General features: G+C 45.8%; 1 protein-coding gene across 1 annotated transcript in view; it reads left to right on the top strand.

Moving 5' to 3' along the window:
• Positions 1-15939, top strand: part of NRBP2 (nuclear receptor binding protein 2) — a 177985-nt gene that overhangs the window by 88429 nt on the left and 73617 nt on the right. Inside the window, exons 5-6 of the mRNA XM_040355086.1 lie at positions 4326-4366; positions 8369-8463. Of these exons, the coding sequence (XP_040211020.1) occupies positions 4326-4366; positions 8369-8463 (136 nt within the window). The remainder of the gene's footprint in view (positions 1-4325; positions 4367-8368; positions 8464-15939) is intronic.

The raw sequence follows: 15939 nt of genomic DNA, 5'->3' as shown, positions 1-15939 counted from the left end.
GATAAACGCTTATTGCGATTTTTTTTTACCAAAAATAGGTAGAAGAATACGTATCGGCCTAAACTGAGGAAAAAAAAATGTTTATATATATTTTTGGGGCTTTTTATTATAGCAAAAAGTAAAAAATATTGCATTTTTTTCAAAATTGCCGCTCTATTTTTGTTTATAGCGCAAAAAATAAAAACCGCAGAGGAGATCAAATACCACCAAAAGAAAGCTCTATTTTTGGGGAAAAAAGGACGCCAATTTTGTTTGTGAGCCACGTCGCACGACCGCGCAATTGTCTGTTAAAGCGACGCAGTGCCGAATCGCAAAACCTGGCCTGGGCATTAAGCAACAAAATGGTCCGGGGCTTAAGTGGTTAAACTAACTTATAAATGGATATATAAAAAAAAATGTATTGGTAGAAAATATTACAGTGGAACGTCGGATTGCGAGTAACGCGGCTAACGAGCGTTTTGCAATTTATTTTTTTAAATCCTGCCTCGGTTTGCGAGTGTTGTCTCACTAAATGAGCAGCATTCAAGCCTCTGCCATAACCCAGTATTATCAGAAACGGTGGGTGGTCCTCTGTAAGATAAAAGTGGTCTCTGCGGTGGATTCGCCGCGACATCACTGTTTATCGGGGGTGGGAGAGGAGGACCTCCCTCCTGCCGCGCTCCAGTCGTCTCCGCCGTTTACTGGATCCGTCGGCAACGGCGGAGACAATCGCGTCCAAATCGAGTGAGGGAAAGATGGGCCCCACCCCGCTCGGCTCCATAACATTGGATGATGAAAGCGGCGTCAAACATCACTTCCACCCAATGGTGTTAAAGGGGAAATGTATGTTTTATTTTTAACCACTTCCAGACCTGCGCACGACGATGTACGTCCATTTTTTAAAGATGGATATCTCGGTAACGGCAGCAGCTGCTGCCACAACCGAGGTATCTATCTTTAGTGTGCGCGGTCCGGTACACGATAACGGCGGTCTCCGCGGCGGATTCGCCACGAGATCGCCGTTATCGGTGGCGGGAGAGGGCCCTCCTGCCGCTCTCCCGCGCCCTCCGCCGCTTACCGGAGCCGTCGGTAGCGGCGGAGGAGATCGGGTGCGTTCGGCTGCTGATTGGGGACGAGACTGAAGGAAAAATCTCCTTCGCCCGTCCCCATAGCTCTGCTGGGCGGAAGTGACGTCAAAACGTCAGTCCCGCCCAGCGTCTTAAAGAAACATTTTTTTTTTTGTCATTTGAAAAAATGACAGTTTTAAAAAAAAAAAAATTCTTGCATTTTAGTCTAATTATGAGATTTTTTTTTTTCAGTGTAAAAAGTAATAAAATAAATAAGAAAACCCCCAAAAAAAATTTTAAAGCGCCCAGTCCCGACGAGCTCGCACGCAGAAGCGAACGCATACGCGAGTAGCGCCCGCATATGAAAACGGTGGTCAAACCACAAATGTGAGGTATCGCCGTGATCGTTAGAGCGAGAGCAATAATTCTAACCCTAGAACTCCTCTGTAACTCAAAAAATGCAACCTATCGAGAATTTTTAAGGGTAAAAGTTTGACGCCATGCCACGAGCGGGCGCAATTTTTAAGCGTGACATGTTGGGTATCATTTTATTCGGCGTAACATTATCTTTCACAATATATAAAAAAATTGGGCCAAATTTATTGTTGTCTTATTTTGTAATTCAAAAAAGTGAATTTTTTCCAAAAAAAGTGCGCTTGTAAGACCGCTGCGCAAATATGGTGTGACAAAAAGTATTGCAATGACCACTATTTTATTCTCTAGGGTGTTAGAAAAAAATATATATAATGTTTGGGGGTTTTAAGTAATTTTCTAGCAGAAAAAACTGTTTTAGTCTTGCAAACACCAAATCTGAAAAACACCTAAGGTCTGGAAGTGGTTAAAGACATTCAATTTGTTTTTGTTTTTTCTTTTATTGCATTTTAGTGTAAATATGAGATGTGAGGTCTTTTTAACCCACAGATCTCATATTTAAGAGGACCTGTCATGCTTTTTTTCATTACAAGGGATGTTTTCATTCCTTGTAATAAGAATAAAAGTGACACGATTTCTTTTTTAAAAGGACAGTGTAAAAACAAATAGTAAAATAAATAAGAATTCATTTATTTTTTTTCCGCGTCGGGTATGCAAATTAGCTATTTCCGACGATCCACGAACGTACGCTTTGCCGTCACATTTTTTTATGTCGTCTGTAGTCGGCTTTTTCTGGCGTATAGTTAAAGCTGCCATTTCGTCGCGTATAGTTAGACTAGTCGTAGTTAGTCGTTTCCGCGTCCAAATTTTTTTTTTTCTTTTTTTTTTTCTTTTTTTTTTGCGTAAGTCGTCCACGAATCGGAATGGACATAATTCACGTCTAAGTTAAAAAAATGACGTTGTTGCGTCATTTAGCGCAATGCACGGCGGGAAATTTAGAAACCGAGCATGCGCAGTTCATTCGGCGCGGGGACGCGCTTCATTTAAATGAAACACGCCCCCTAATCGCCGATTTGAATTCCGCGCCGTTACGCCGCTTGAGATACACTACGCCGCCGTAACTTACGACGCAAATTCTTTGGGGATTCGAACCGGCCTAATGTAAGTTACAGCGGCGTAGCGTATCTCACATACGCTGCGCCAATGTATTTGTATGTGGATCTACCCCTTCATTTTCCAAAAATTTGTGACAACAAATTGCAACTTAAAAAATAAATACCTTGGACTGTCTACTGTAAACAGGGGTCATTTGGGGGTATTTGTACTTTCCTGGCATTTTCGTGCCTCAAGAAATGAGGACATCAGGATTGATCAATTTTCAGATATATACCCCATAGTTTGTGGACTCTGTAACTTTCCTACAGACTAAGACCCCTTTCACACTGAGGAGTTTTTCAGGCGTTTTAGCGCCTGAAAAACTCCTGCCCTGCAGTCTCAGTGTGAAAGCCCGAGGGGCACTGGAGCGGTGCGCTAGCAGGACCGCTCCAAAAGTACTGCTAGCAGCATCTTTGGAGCCGTGAAGGAGCGGTGTGTTTTACCGCTCCTCCACCACTCCTTCCCATTGAAAGCAATGGGAAACCGCGGAGGCGCAGTGCCGGCGGTATTAACCCCTTTTTCGGCCGCTAGCGGGGGTTAAAACCACACCGCTAGCGGCCAAATACCGCCGCAATTCAGACGGTATAGCGACACTAAAAATAGTGCCGCTATACCGCTATACCGTCATCGCACCTCCCGCCCCAGTGTGAAAGGGGCCTAAATAATATACACTGATTTGGGTTATTTTCACCAAAGAAATGTAGCAGAATATATTTTGGCCTAAATTTCCGAAGAAAGATTATTTATTTGCAAAATAGAAACAAGTGGGCCAGATTCACAGAATCTGGCGTACTTTCAAATTTGCCGCGTCGTATCTTGATTTGGAATCCTCAAACCAAGATACGACGGCTTTTGGCATAGATCCGACAGGCGTACGGCTTCGTACGCCTTCGGATCGTAGGTGCAATACTCCGGCGCCCGCTGGGTGGAGTTTGCGTCGTTTTCTGGGTGGAGTTTGCGTCGGGTATGCTAATTAGCTGTTTACGGCGATCCACAACGGTACGCGCGGTCGTCGCATTCTCTTACGCCGTCGCTAGTCGGCTTTTCCCGTCGTAAAGTTACGAGTGCTATTTAGGTGGTGTCAAATTAGACCATCCATGTTAAAGTATGGCCGTCCTTCCCGCGTCGAATTTTAAATTTTTATTTTTTTTGCGTAAGACGTCCGGGAATAAGAAAGTACGTAACGCACGTCGCCGTTCAAAAAACACGGGGCGCCGTAATTTCGCGCAAAGCACGGCGGGAAATTTCCAAACGGAGCATGCGCAGAACGTTCGGCGCGGGAACGCGCCTAATTTAAATGACACACGCCCCATTTGAATTAGGCGGGCTTGCGCCGGACGGATTTACGCTACGCTACTTGCAGCGGTGTAACGTAAATGGGATACGTTACGCCGCAGCGCAAGTACCTGAATCTGGCCAAAGTGTTTTTTTTGTTTTTTTTTTCAATTATTTTCATTTTTTTTTTTTTGCAAATTTAGCTTTTAAAAAAAAAAAAAAACTGCGGTAATTAAATACCACCAAAAGAAAGCTGTATTTGTGTGAAAAAAATTATAAAAATGTCATTTGGGTACAGTGTTGCATGACTGAGCAATTGTCATTTTAAGCGTGACGGTATTGAAGTGGGTAAATGCACATCATATGTGCCAAATAACGCACATTAACGCTTTAGGCACTTTTGTTCACCGTCGGCATTTTGGCCAAGTGTAAACAAGGCCTCGGTAGTAGGTACTGACTCTGTGATGTGTTTTCCAGGCCTGGAAGAGATGGTGCACCCAGATCCTGTCGGCACTCAGGTGAGAGTTTGTTCGGCAATGGTAAAAAAAAAAAAAAAAAAAATGGCGGTAAAGCGGTGTGTGATCCATGCGTTTTTGATGGGGGCTGGTGGTCAGGAATTATGGGGCCCCTTACACAGCTTCAGGCATGGGCCCCCTGGAGCAGAGAACCGGGGGGGGGGGGGGGGGGGTGCTGCTGCCGCGGATTGAGAACCGGGGGTCTGTCCCGGGCACATTCATTCCAGGACAATACAGTGGGCCAGATTCTCGTAGATCCCGCGTTGGCGTAGTGTAAGCCATTTACACCACGCCACCGCAACTTACTGGAGCAAGTGCCGTATTCTCCAAGCACTTTTCCCCCGTAACTTGCGGCGGCGTAGTGTAAATGGCCCGGCGTATGGCCGCGTAATTCAAAGGGGGCGGCTTGTATTCAAATTAAGCGCGCCCCCCACGCCGATTGAACTGCGCATGCGCCGGGCTGAAAAATAGCCCAGTGCGCATGCTCCAGCTCACGGCGGAAAACGTCAATGACGCCGACGTGAGCGTCATTGACGTAAAGTCGTATTCAAGAACGACTTAGTAAAACAAAGTATCCGACGGAAAAAGACGACGCGGACCCGACGCCATACTTAACATGGCATACTGCGGACTGGCGTAAGGTTACCCCTCATATAGCAGGGGTAACCTTACGCTTACGGAAACGACGTAAACGACGACGACGCGTCGCAAATTCGTTCGGGAATCGGCGTATCAGGCTCATTTGCATAGTCAAATGAGACCTGAACGTAAACGCCACCTAGCGGTCAGCGTTGTATTGCATTTAGGATCCGACGGTGTAAGTGATTTACACCAGTCGGATCCTAGCCGAATTCCGGCGTATCTTGTTTTGCGAATACAAAATAATGATACGCCGGCGGGAATTTCGAATTACGCCGGTGTATCTGTAGATACACCGGCGTAACTCTTTTGAGAATCTGGCCCAGTGTCCCGGAATGAAACTGACACAACCACCCCCCCGGGCCAATCTGATGCCCCCAAAAAAGGCCGCCACATCACCACTGACAGTACTTGTCCTGGTCGGGAATGCTTGGAGGAGCACAATCCCCGCCCCCTGCTTGTGATTGGATAAATCATAAATCCCGCCTCTTGTGTCCAATCACTGTGCTGTGATTCGTTACAGCACAAGCTGATTTTTGGGAAGGGGGGGTGTCCCTGAATTGTAGTTTGGAAATGTGGTCACCCTACTCCTGTGGCAGCTGAATGTTGACAATAGGAAGAGGAGGAGAAGCCTACTTTCAGTTGCTGCGGGAGGAAAAGACAGATCGGTATCACTATATTCCGTCCCCCGCCACCTCTCCTGTCCAGGTTCTGAGGGTCGGCAAGTTAGGATTGCGGTTTACCTGTCACCTGCCCACCTTGCCCACGCCTATGCTGATAGGGCGGGATGGGCAACGTGACAAAGAGATGAGCTCATCACTGTGATACTTCTCCTTTTACTGTCCAATCACAGGCTGGGGGTGGGTCCTGGACAGTCTGGGCTCTGAGAAGCTCACAGTGTGCAGTGAAACCATAGGAAGCCATTTAAGTCAATGAGAGGAGCCGGTGCAAGACCTGAGAAGGGAAAGGCTGGAGGTCAGATTTAACCACTTGCCGACCACGCATGTACATATATGTTTTCGGCAGAATGGCACGGCTGCGCAAAGCAACGTACCTGTACGTTGCTTTGAATTTGACGCCCCTGCCGCAAGCTCCGGTGTCCCGCGATCGGGTCACGGAGCTGCAGAACGGGGAGATGCCTGTGTAAACAAGGCATTTCCCTGTCCTGCCTAGTGACAGGACAGTGTAGGGCTGGGGAAAAAAATCGATTTGAATCTTGAATCGAGTTGCGAGGGCAAAACGATTCAGATTTTGACCAAAATCGTTTTTTTTTTTCCAATAGGACCGGCGCTCCGCGGACTAGGCTGAAAATGCGGCCTCGCCTAAAAAATCCTGGCCTTTTTCCAGGATCGCTGCGGGCAGGATTCTTAAGGCGAGGCCGCAAGTTCGCCCTAGTCCACGGCCTTTTGCCAGGATCGCGGCAGACTAAGCCGAAGCCGCAGCCTCACCAAAAAACTTAGGACCTGCGCGGTGTCCATCAGGAAAAAAAAACTTGATTCGAATCGTGAATCAAGTTTTTTTTTTAAATCGCTGATATTTTTGGGGGCCAAAATCACCCAGCTCTAAGACACTGATCTACTGCTCCCTGTCATCAGGAGCAGCGATCATTGTCGTGTCACTTGTAGCTCAGCCCCCCCCCACAGTTAGAATCACTCCCTAGGACACACTTAACCCCTTCATTGCCCCTTAGTGTTTAACCCCATCCCTGCCAGTGTCATTTACACAGTAATCGGTGCAATTTTATAGCACGGATCGCTGTATAAATGACAATGGTCCCAAAATAGTGTCCGCCATAATGTCGCGGTCACAAAAAAATTGCTGATCGCCGTCATTACCTATTTTGTAGACGCTATTACTTTTGCGCAAACCAATCAATAATCGCTTATTGCGGTTTTTATTTTTTATTTTTTTACCAAAAATTTGTAGAATACGTATCGGCCTAAACTGAGAAAGAAATTTTAGTTTTTTTATATATTTTTGGGGGATATTTATTACAGCAAAAAGTAAAAAATATTGCATTTTTTTCAAAATTGTCGCTCTATTTTTGTTTATAGAGCAAAAAATAAAAACCGCAGAGGTGATCGAATATCACCAAAAGAAAGCTCTATTTGTGTTAAAAAAAAGGAAGTCAATTTTGTTTGGGTACAACGTCGCACGACTGTGCAATTGTCAGTTAAAGCGACGCAGTGCGGAATCGCAAAAAGTGCTCTGGTCAGGAAGGGGGGAAAATCTTCCGGGGCTGAAGTGGTTAAATAAGCAGAAAGTGATGACAATATCTCCATGCAGGTTTAGGAGATATTCACCGTCCCTACATGCAAGCCTTATTATAGGCCTTTTTATAGGCTTACCTGCAGGTACAAGTCCCAAAAAGTGTTTACTTCCACTTTAAGGGGGGGGGGGGGTTCAATTAGAATTTATCGTCCACAAATCGCCCCATTATGGGGTCAGATATCAGCACTTTGGCCCGGATTCACAAAGCACTTACGCCGACGTATCTCGAGATACGCCGCGTAAGTGTAAATATGCGCCGTCGTATCTGTGCGCCGTGCCCACAAAACTAGATACGCCAGAAAATAGGCTTCATCCGACCGACGTAACTTGCCTACGCCGTCGTATCGTGGGCGCATATTTACGCCGGGCGCATTTGCCGCTCCCATAGATTTTCTATGCACATATGCAAACGAGAGAGATACGCCGATTCACAAACGTAGTTGCGCCCGGCGCATAATATACGCGGTTTGCGCAAGTTGTACGTCCGGCGTAAAGTTATTCCCCATATAGGAGGCGCAACTCATGCAAAGGTATGGACCAGGGAACACAGCCGACGTATCTTTTGTCGTTTACGTTGGACGTGAATATGACTAGGCGTAGGTTACGTTCACGTCGTAGGCAGTGATTCGACGTATCTTAGGCAGTTGTTTCAACCTGATTCTGAGCATGCGCACTGGGATGCGGCCACGGGACGGCGAATGCGCCGTTCATTTTAAGTACTTCTATGGCGCTTGGCCCATCATTTGCATGGGGTCACGCCTCATTAGCATGGCTCACGCCCACTTTCACCTACGCCGGCTTACGCCGAGGAAACCCAGCGTATTTTTAAGAGCGAGTGCTTTGTGAATCCAGTGCTTGCCTCTGTGCGATGCGCCGGCGTAGCGTAAAAGAGATACGCTACGGCGGCATAAATATGCGCCGATGTATGTGAATCCGGGCCATTGTATTTATCACTAATAATTCTAGGACATGGGTCAACTGCCAATTTCCAAAAAATGTTGGGACGGTTTCTGAAAAAAAAAAGTGAAATAATTTGATGAGATGAGTGTGCAGTGATTGTTTCTAAAAACCTGAGAGCCGCATTTCTTATTTCAGCTACCTGCACTCTTGTGACCCGGTCATCATACATGGAAATTTGACCAACGACACCATCTTCATCCAGCACAACGGTCTCATCAAGATTGGGTCAGGTATGAGAGATCTGGGGGGAGGGGGGGATACAGGGGGGGAGGGTCAATAATTTATGCAAATTTATTCACAACCCTCCCCAACTGGCAGTTTTTTCCTAGCTGAACATTTATGTATAGAGGAGCCGATGGGCCCCCCGGGAGAGGCCGACATACTGATGTCTTTATAGCAGGGAGTTCTCTATGGCGGCTTCCTCTCTGGGATCTAATTATCAGGAACACAGAGAATGTTCTGTATACGGATCACACCAGATGTGGGGTCATCAATATTCACCAAGACTTCTAATGATAGATAGATAGATAGATAGATAGATAGATAGATAGATAGAGATACATAAATAGATAGATAGATAGAGATACATAAATAGATAGATAGATAGAGATACATAAATAGATAGATAGATAGATAGATAGAGATACATAAATAGATAGATAGATAGATAGATAGATAGAGATACATAAATAGATAGATAAATAGATAGAGATACATAAATAGATAGATAGATAGAGATACATAAATAGATAGATAGATAGAGATACATAAATAGATAGATAGATAGAGATACATAAATAGATAGATAGAGATACATAAATAGATAGATAGAGATACATAAATAGATAGAGATACATAAATAGATAGAGATACATAAATAGATAGATATATAGGAAAGATAAATAGATAGATATATAGGAAAGATAAATAGATAGATAGAATAAAATCAGATAGGATAGACAAGATAAGATAATGGATACAGTAGATAGATGGATGGTTATATGGATAAGTAGATGAGAGAGATCGATAGCTAGATCTATCTATCTATCTATCTATCTATCTATCTATCTATCTATCTTTCCTATATATCTATCTATCTATCTATCTTTCCTATGGGCCAGATTCACATACATTTGCGGCCGTGTAACGTAACCAGTTTACGTTACACCGCCGCAAGTTTCCAGTTTTAGTGCCCGATCCACAAAGCACTTACCTGGAAACTTGCGGCGGTGTATCGTAAATACGTCCGGCGCAAGGCGGGCCAATTCAAATGGGCGTGTGCCATTTAAATTAGGCGCGCTCCCGCGCCGGACCTACTGCGCATGCTCCGTTTCGCAATTCCCGTCGTGCTTTGCGCGCAGTGATGTCATTTTTTCGAGCGGCGACGCGCGTAGCGTAATTCTGTATTCCCGGACGGCTTACGCAAACGACGTTCATTTTTAAATTTCGACGCGGGAACGACGGCCATACTTTATACAGCAATACGATTGCTGACTAAAGTTAAGGCACCAAAAACGACGGCTAACTTTGCGACGGGAAACTAGACTAGCGGCGACGTAGCGAACGCGAAAATCCGTTGTGGATCGCCGTAACTCCTAATTTGCATACCCGACGCTGGTTTACGACGCAAACTCCCCCCAGCGGCGGCCGCGGTACTGCATCCTAAGATCCGACAGTGTAAAACAATTACACCTGTCGGATCTTAGGGATATCTATGCGTAACTGGTTCTATGAATCAGTCGCATAGATAGAAACAAGGATACGCCGTCGTATCTCTTTTGTGAATCTGGCCCTATATATCTATCTATCTTTCCTATCTATCTATCTATTTATCTTTCCTATCTATCTATCTATCTATCTATCTATCTATCTATCTATCTATCTATCTATCTATCTATCTATCTATCTATCTATCTATCTAATAATGGTGGCCACACAAAAAAATGACACTTTGGGCCAAATTTTGACATTTTCACTTAGGGGTGTACTCACTTTTGTCGCCAGCGGTTTAGACATTAACCACTTAAGGACCCCTTCACGCCGATTTACGTCGGCAGAATGGCACGGCTGGGCACATCAACGTATATGTACGTTGCCCTTTAAGCCCAGTCGTGGGGTCGCGCATGCGTGCACGCAACCCGGTCAGAAGCTCCGCGGCCGCGATCCCTGCTGGAGTCCCGCGATCGGTCCCCGGAGCTGAAGAACGGGGAGAGCTGTGTGTAAACGCAGCTTCCCTGTTCTTCACTGTGGCGCCGTGATTGATCGTGTGTTCCCTTTATATAGGGAATCACAATCGATGACGTCACACCTACAGCCACACCCCCCTACAGTTAGAAACACAGATGAGGTCATACGTAACCCCTACAGCGCCCCCCTGTGGTTAACTCCCAAACTGCAACTGTCATTTTCACAATAAACAATGCAATTTAAATGCATTTTTTGCTGTGAAAATTACAATGGTCCCAAAAATGTGTCAAAATTGTCCGAAGTGTCCGCCATAATGTCACAGTCACGAAAGAAAATCGCTAATCGCCGCCATTAGTAGTAAAAAAAAAAATGTTTATAAAAATGCAATAAAACTATCCCCTATTTTGTAAACGCTATAAATTTTGCGCAAACCAACCGATAAACGCTTATTGCAATTTTTTTTTTTACCGAAAATAGGTAGAAGAATACGTATCGGCCTAAACTGAGGAAAACAATAATTTTTATATATATTTTTGGGGGATATTTATTATAGCAAAAAGTAAAAAATATTGCATTTTTTTTCAAAATTGTCGCTCTATTTTTGTTTTAAAGCGCAAAAAATAAAAACCGCAGAGGTGATCGAATACCACCAAAAGAAAGCTCTATTTGTGGGAAAAAAAGGACGCCAATTTTGTTTGGGAGCCACGTCGCACGACCGCGCAATTGTCAGTTAAAGCGACGCAGTGCCGAATCGCAAAAACTGTCCGGGTCCTTTAGCTGCCTAAAGGTCCGGGTCTTAAGTGGTTAATGGCTGTGTGTTGGGTTATTTTGAGGGGACAGCAAATTTACACTGTTATACAAGCTGTACGCTCACTACACAACATTGTAGCAAAGTGTAATTTCTTCAGTGTTGTCACATGAAAAGATACAAGAAAATATTTACAGAAATGTGAGGGGTGTACTTACTATTGTGAGAATCTGGGCCAGATTCACTGAAAAAGTATGCCGGAGTATCTTTTGATACGCCGGCGTATTTTCAAATTTGCCGCGTCGTATCTTTAGTTTGAATTCTCAAACCAAGATACGACGGCTTCTGGCTTCGATCTGACAGGCGTAGGGCTTCGTACGCCTTCGGATCGTAGGTGTAATACTTCGGCGCCCGCTGTGTGGAGTTTGCGTCGTTTTCCGCGTCGGGTATGCTTATTAGCTGTTTACGGCGATCCGCGAAGGTACGTGCGGTCGTCGCATTCTCTTACGTCGTCGCTAGTCGGCTTTTCCCGGCGTAAAGTTACAGCTGCTATTTCATGGCTTATATTTAGACCAGTCATGTTAAAGTATATCCGTCGTTCCCGCGTCGAATTTAAAATTTTTTTATTTTTTTTGCCAAAGTCGTCCGGGAATAGGAAAGGACGTAACTCACGACGCCGTTCAAAAAATTACGTAGTGCGACGTCATTTCGCGCAAAGCACGGCATGCGCAGTACGTTCGGCGCGGGAACGCAGAACGTGCCTAATTTAAATGATACACGCCCCATTTGAATTAGGCGGGCTTGCGCCAGACGGATTTACGCTACGCCGCCGCAAGTTTACAGGCAAGTGCTTTGTGAATCAAGCACTTGCCCGTAAAACTTGCGGCGGTGTAACGTAAATGCGATACGTTACGCCGCCGCAGATCTACGTGAATCTGGCCCAATGTGTGTATATAATTTAGATATGAAGCAAAATGGGTTGCAGCATAGAGAGTTTATTTGTATTGTTTCGTTTTTACACATCTCTGCCCTCTAGTTACTTTGGGCCAGATCCACGAATCCCGGGCGCAACTTAACTTTTCGGATTTAAGTTACACCGCCGCAATTTTTCCAAGTTAGTGCCCGATCCACAAAGCACTTACCTGGAAATTTGCAGGAGTGTATCCTAAATCCGGCCGTCGCAGGGTGGGCCAATTCAAATGGGGCGAGTCCCGCGCTCCCGCGCCGGACGTACTGCGCATGCTCCGTTTCCGAACTCCCGCCGTGCTTTGCGCGCCGTGACGTCATTTTCTCAAACGGCGACGCGCGTAGCGTAATTACGTATTCCCGGACGGCTTACGCAAACGACGTTGTTTTTAAATTTCGACGCGGGAACGACGGGCATACTTTAGACAGCAATACACTTGCTGACTAAAGTTAGGGCAGCAAAAAAAAGTGTAAATTTGCGACGGGAAACTATACTAGCGGCGACGTAGCGAACGCGAAAAACCGTCGTGGATCGCCGTAACTCCTAATTTGCATACGCGACGCTGGTTTACGACGTGAACTCCCCCCAGCGGCGGCCGCGGTACTGCATCCTAAGATCCGACAGTGTAAAACAATTACACCTGTCGGATTTTAGGGATATCTATGCGTAACTGATTCTATGAATCCGTCGCATAGATAGAAACAACAGATACGACGGCGTATCAGGAGATACGCCTGCGTATCCCTTTTGTGGATCTGGCCCTTTGTAACCTTTAGATGACAGAGGCCTATAAATCAGAGACCAGGAAGAGACGAAACATTAAAGGTATAAAAATACGAAACGATACAAGTCAGCAAGAAATGTCTCTGCTCTTCTCAGCACAGGAATCTACAAGGAAATAACAAAGATCAGAGTCACCATCCCTTCCCCCGTGGCCATGGTGTGTTTGCGATTATCACCACATGGGCACTTCTACAAATATACCGCATGTGTGTTCTGACATGTTGGATAGAATTCTTCCTACCATCAGAGCTAGATAACCAAACATAGGGCCAGATTCACAGTGGAGATACGACGGCGTATCTCCTGATACGCCGTCGTATCTGTTGTTCTATCTATGCGACGGATTCATAGAATCAGTTACGCATAGATAGCCAGAAGATCCGACATGTGTAATTGTTTTACACTGTCGGATCTTAGGATGCAATACCGCGGCTGCCGCTGGGGGGAGTTTGCGTCGTAAACCAGCGTCGGGTATGCAAATTAGGAGTTAGGGCGATTCCCGAAGGATTTTCGCGTTCGCTACGTCGCCACTAGTCTAGTTTTCCGTTGCAAAGTTAGTCCGTTTTTTTTGGTGCCTTAACTTTACACAGCAATCGTATTGCTGTATAAAGTATGGCCGTCGTTCCCGCGTCGAAATTAAAAAAAATAACGTTGTTTGCGTAAGCCGTCCGGGAATACGGAATTACGCTACGCGCGTCGCCGTTCGAAAAAATGGCGTCACGGCGCGCAAAGCACGGCGGGAGTTCGGAAACGGAGCATGCGCGGTAGGTCCGGCGCGGGAGCGCGCCTAATTTAAATGGCACACGCCCATTTGAATAGGCCCGCCTTGCGCCGGAGGCCGCCGGCGTAGGTTTTCATCGCAAGTGCTTGGTGAATCAGGCACTTGCGATGAAAAATTGCGGTGGTGTAACGTATCTACGATACGTTACGCCGCCGCTGCCCTACGGGAATCTGGCCCATTGTGGCACATTTTATTTTCTCCCTGGTCAGAGGATTTTCTCTGGTCGCCTGTATGGGCGTGCTCGGAAATTCTTCAACATCTGGATATGCGATGTACAAAATATGCCAGTGGGGGTTTAACCACTTCCTGCCGGCCGTACGACTTTCTACGGGCGCAGTGTGGTTCTTGAGAAAAAGGAAATTTACCCCTAGGGGGCTTTGTGTTGCAGAAAAAATATAAATGATGTACAAGTTTTGTAAAAAAAAAAGTATAAATTTATTAGAATAAACATGGCGGTAGATTCAGGTACCTTTTGCGGCGGCGTATCCTCCAGATACGCCGCGGTCATTTGAATTCCGAGCCCGCGTAGCGTTACGCCGATTCACAAAGGCAGTTGCGCTGAAAAAATAGGCTTCCTCCACCGAAGTAACTTGATTGCGGCGGCGTAGAATTGTGTGCAATATCACTTTGGCCGCTAGGGGCGCTTCCGTTGTTGTCGGCGTAGAATATGCTAATTACCTAGATACGCCGATTCACAAACGTACGTGCGCCCGGCGGTAGTTTTTTTACGTCGTTTGCGTAACTCGTTTTCGTCGTAACGCTGCTCCTGCTATTAGGAGGCGCAGCCAATGTTAACCACTTAAGGACCGGACCAATATGCTGCTACATGACCCAAGGGGTTTTTACAATTCGACACTGCGTCGCTTTAACAGACAATTGCGCGGTCGTGCGACGTGGCTCCCAAACAAAACTGGCGTCCTTTTTTCCCCACAAATAGAGCTTTCTTTTGGTGGAATTTGATCACCTCTGCGGTTTTTATTTTTTGCAAAAAAAAAAACAAAAATAGAGCGACCATTTTGAAAAAAATTCAATATTTTTTACTTTTTTCTATAATAAATATCCCCCAAAAACATATATATATATAAAAAAAAAAATTTCCTCAGTTTAGGCCGATACGTATTCTTCTACCTATTTTTGGTAAAAAAAATCGCAATAAGCGTTTATCGATCGGTTTGCGCAAAATTGATAGCGTTTACAAAATAGGGCATAGTTTTATTGCCTTTTGATTTTTTTTTTTTTTTTTTTTTACTACTAATGGCGGCGATCAGCGATTTTTTTCGTGACTGCGACATTATGGCTGACACTTCGGACAATTTTGACACATTTTTGGGACCATTGTCATTTTCACAGCAAAAAATGCATTTAAATTGCATTGTTTATTGTGAAAATGACAGTTGCAGTTTGGGAGTTAACCACAGGGGGCGCTGTAGGAGTTAGGGTTCACCTAGTGTGTGTTTACAACTGTAGGGGGGTGTGGCTGTAGGACTGACGTCATCGATCGAGTCTCCCTATAAAAGGGATCACTCGATCGATGCAGCGCCACAGTGAAGCACGGGGAAGCCGTGTTTACATACGGCTGTTCCCGTTCTTCAGCTCCGGGGAGCGATCGCGACGGAGCGGCTATAAACAAATAGCCGCGCCGTCGTCCCGGATCGCTCCCCGAGGGAATCCGACCGCCGCATGCAGCGGGGGGGGGGTCCCGATCGGACCCCGGACCCGCGGAAAGGCAGGGACGTACAGGTACGCCAATGTGCCTGTACGTGCCATTCTGCCGACGTATATCTACATGCGGCAGTCGGGAAGCGGTTAAGTATGGACGTCGTTCCCGCGTCGAAATTTTAAAATTTTACGTCGTTTGCGTAACTCGTCCGTGAATGGGGCTGGACGCCATTTCCGTTCACGTCGAAACCAATGACGTCCTTGCGACGTCATTTAGCACAATGCAAGTCGGGAAATTTTAGGGACGGCGCATGCGCGGTACGGTCGGCGCGGGAACGCGCCTAATTTAAATGATCCACGCACCCCTACCCGGATCATTTGAATTAGGCGGGCTTGCGCCGGGGGATTTACGCTACGCCGCCGCAACTTACGGAGCAAGTGCTTTGTGAATACAGCACTTTCTCCTGTATGTTACGGCGGCGTAGCGTAAATACGATACGCTGCGCCGGCGTTTAAATTGCGCGCCCCTACCTGAATCCACCCCTCGGTTATCAAAAAAGAGCCCCAGAAAATAGGACTCA

This window comes from Rana temporaria, chromosome 5 (genome assembly GCF_905171775.1).
Source record: "Rana temporaria chromosome 5, aRanTem1.1, whole genome shotgun sequence".
Lineage (NCBI taxonomy): Eukaryota > Metazoa > Chordata > Amphibia > Anura > Ranidae > Rana > Rana temporaria.
This window is presented reverse-complemented; position numbering and strand designations above follow the sequence as displayed.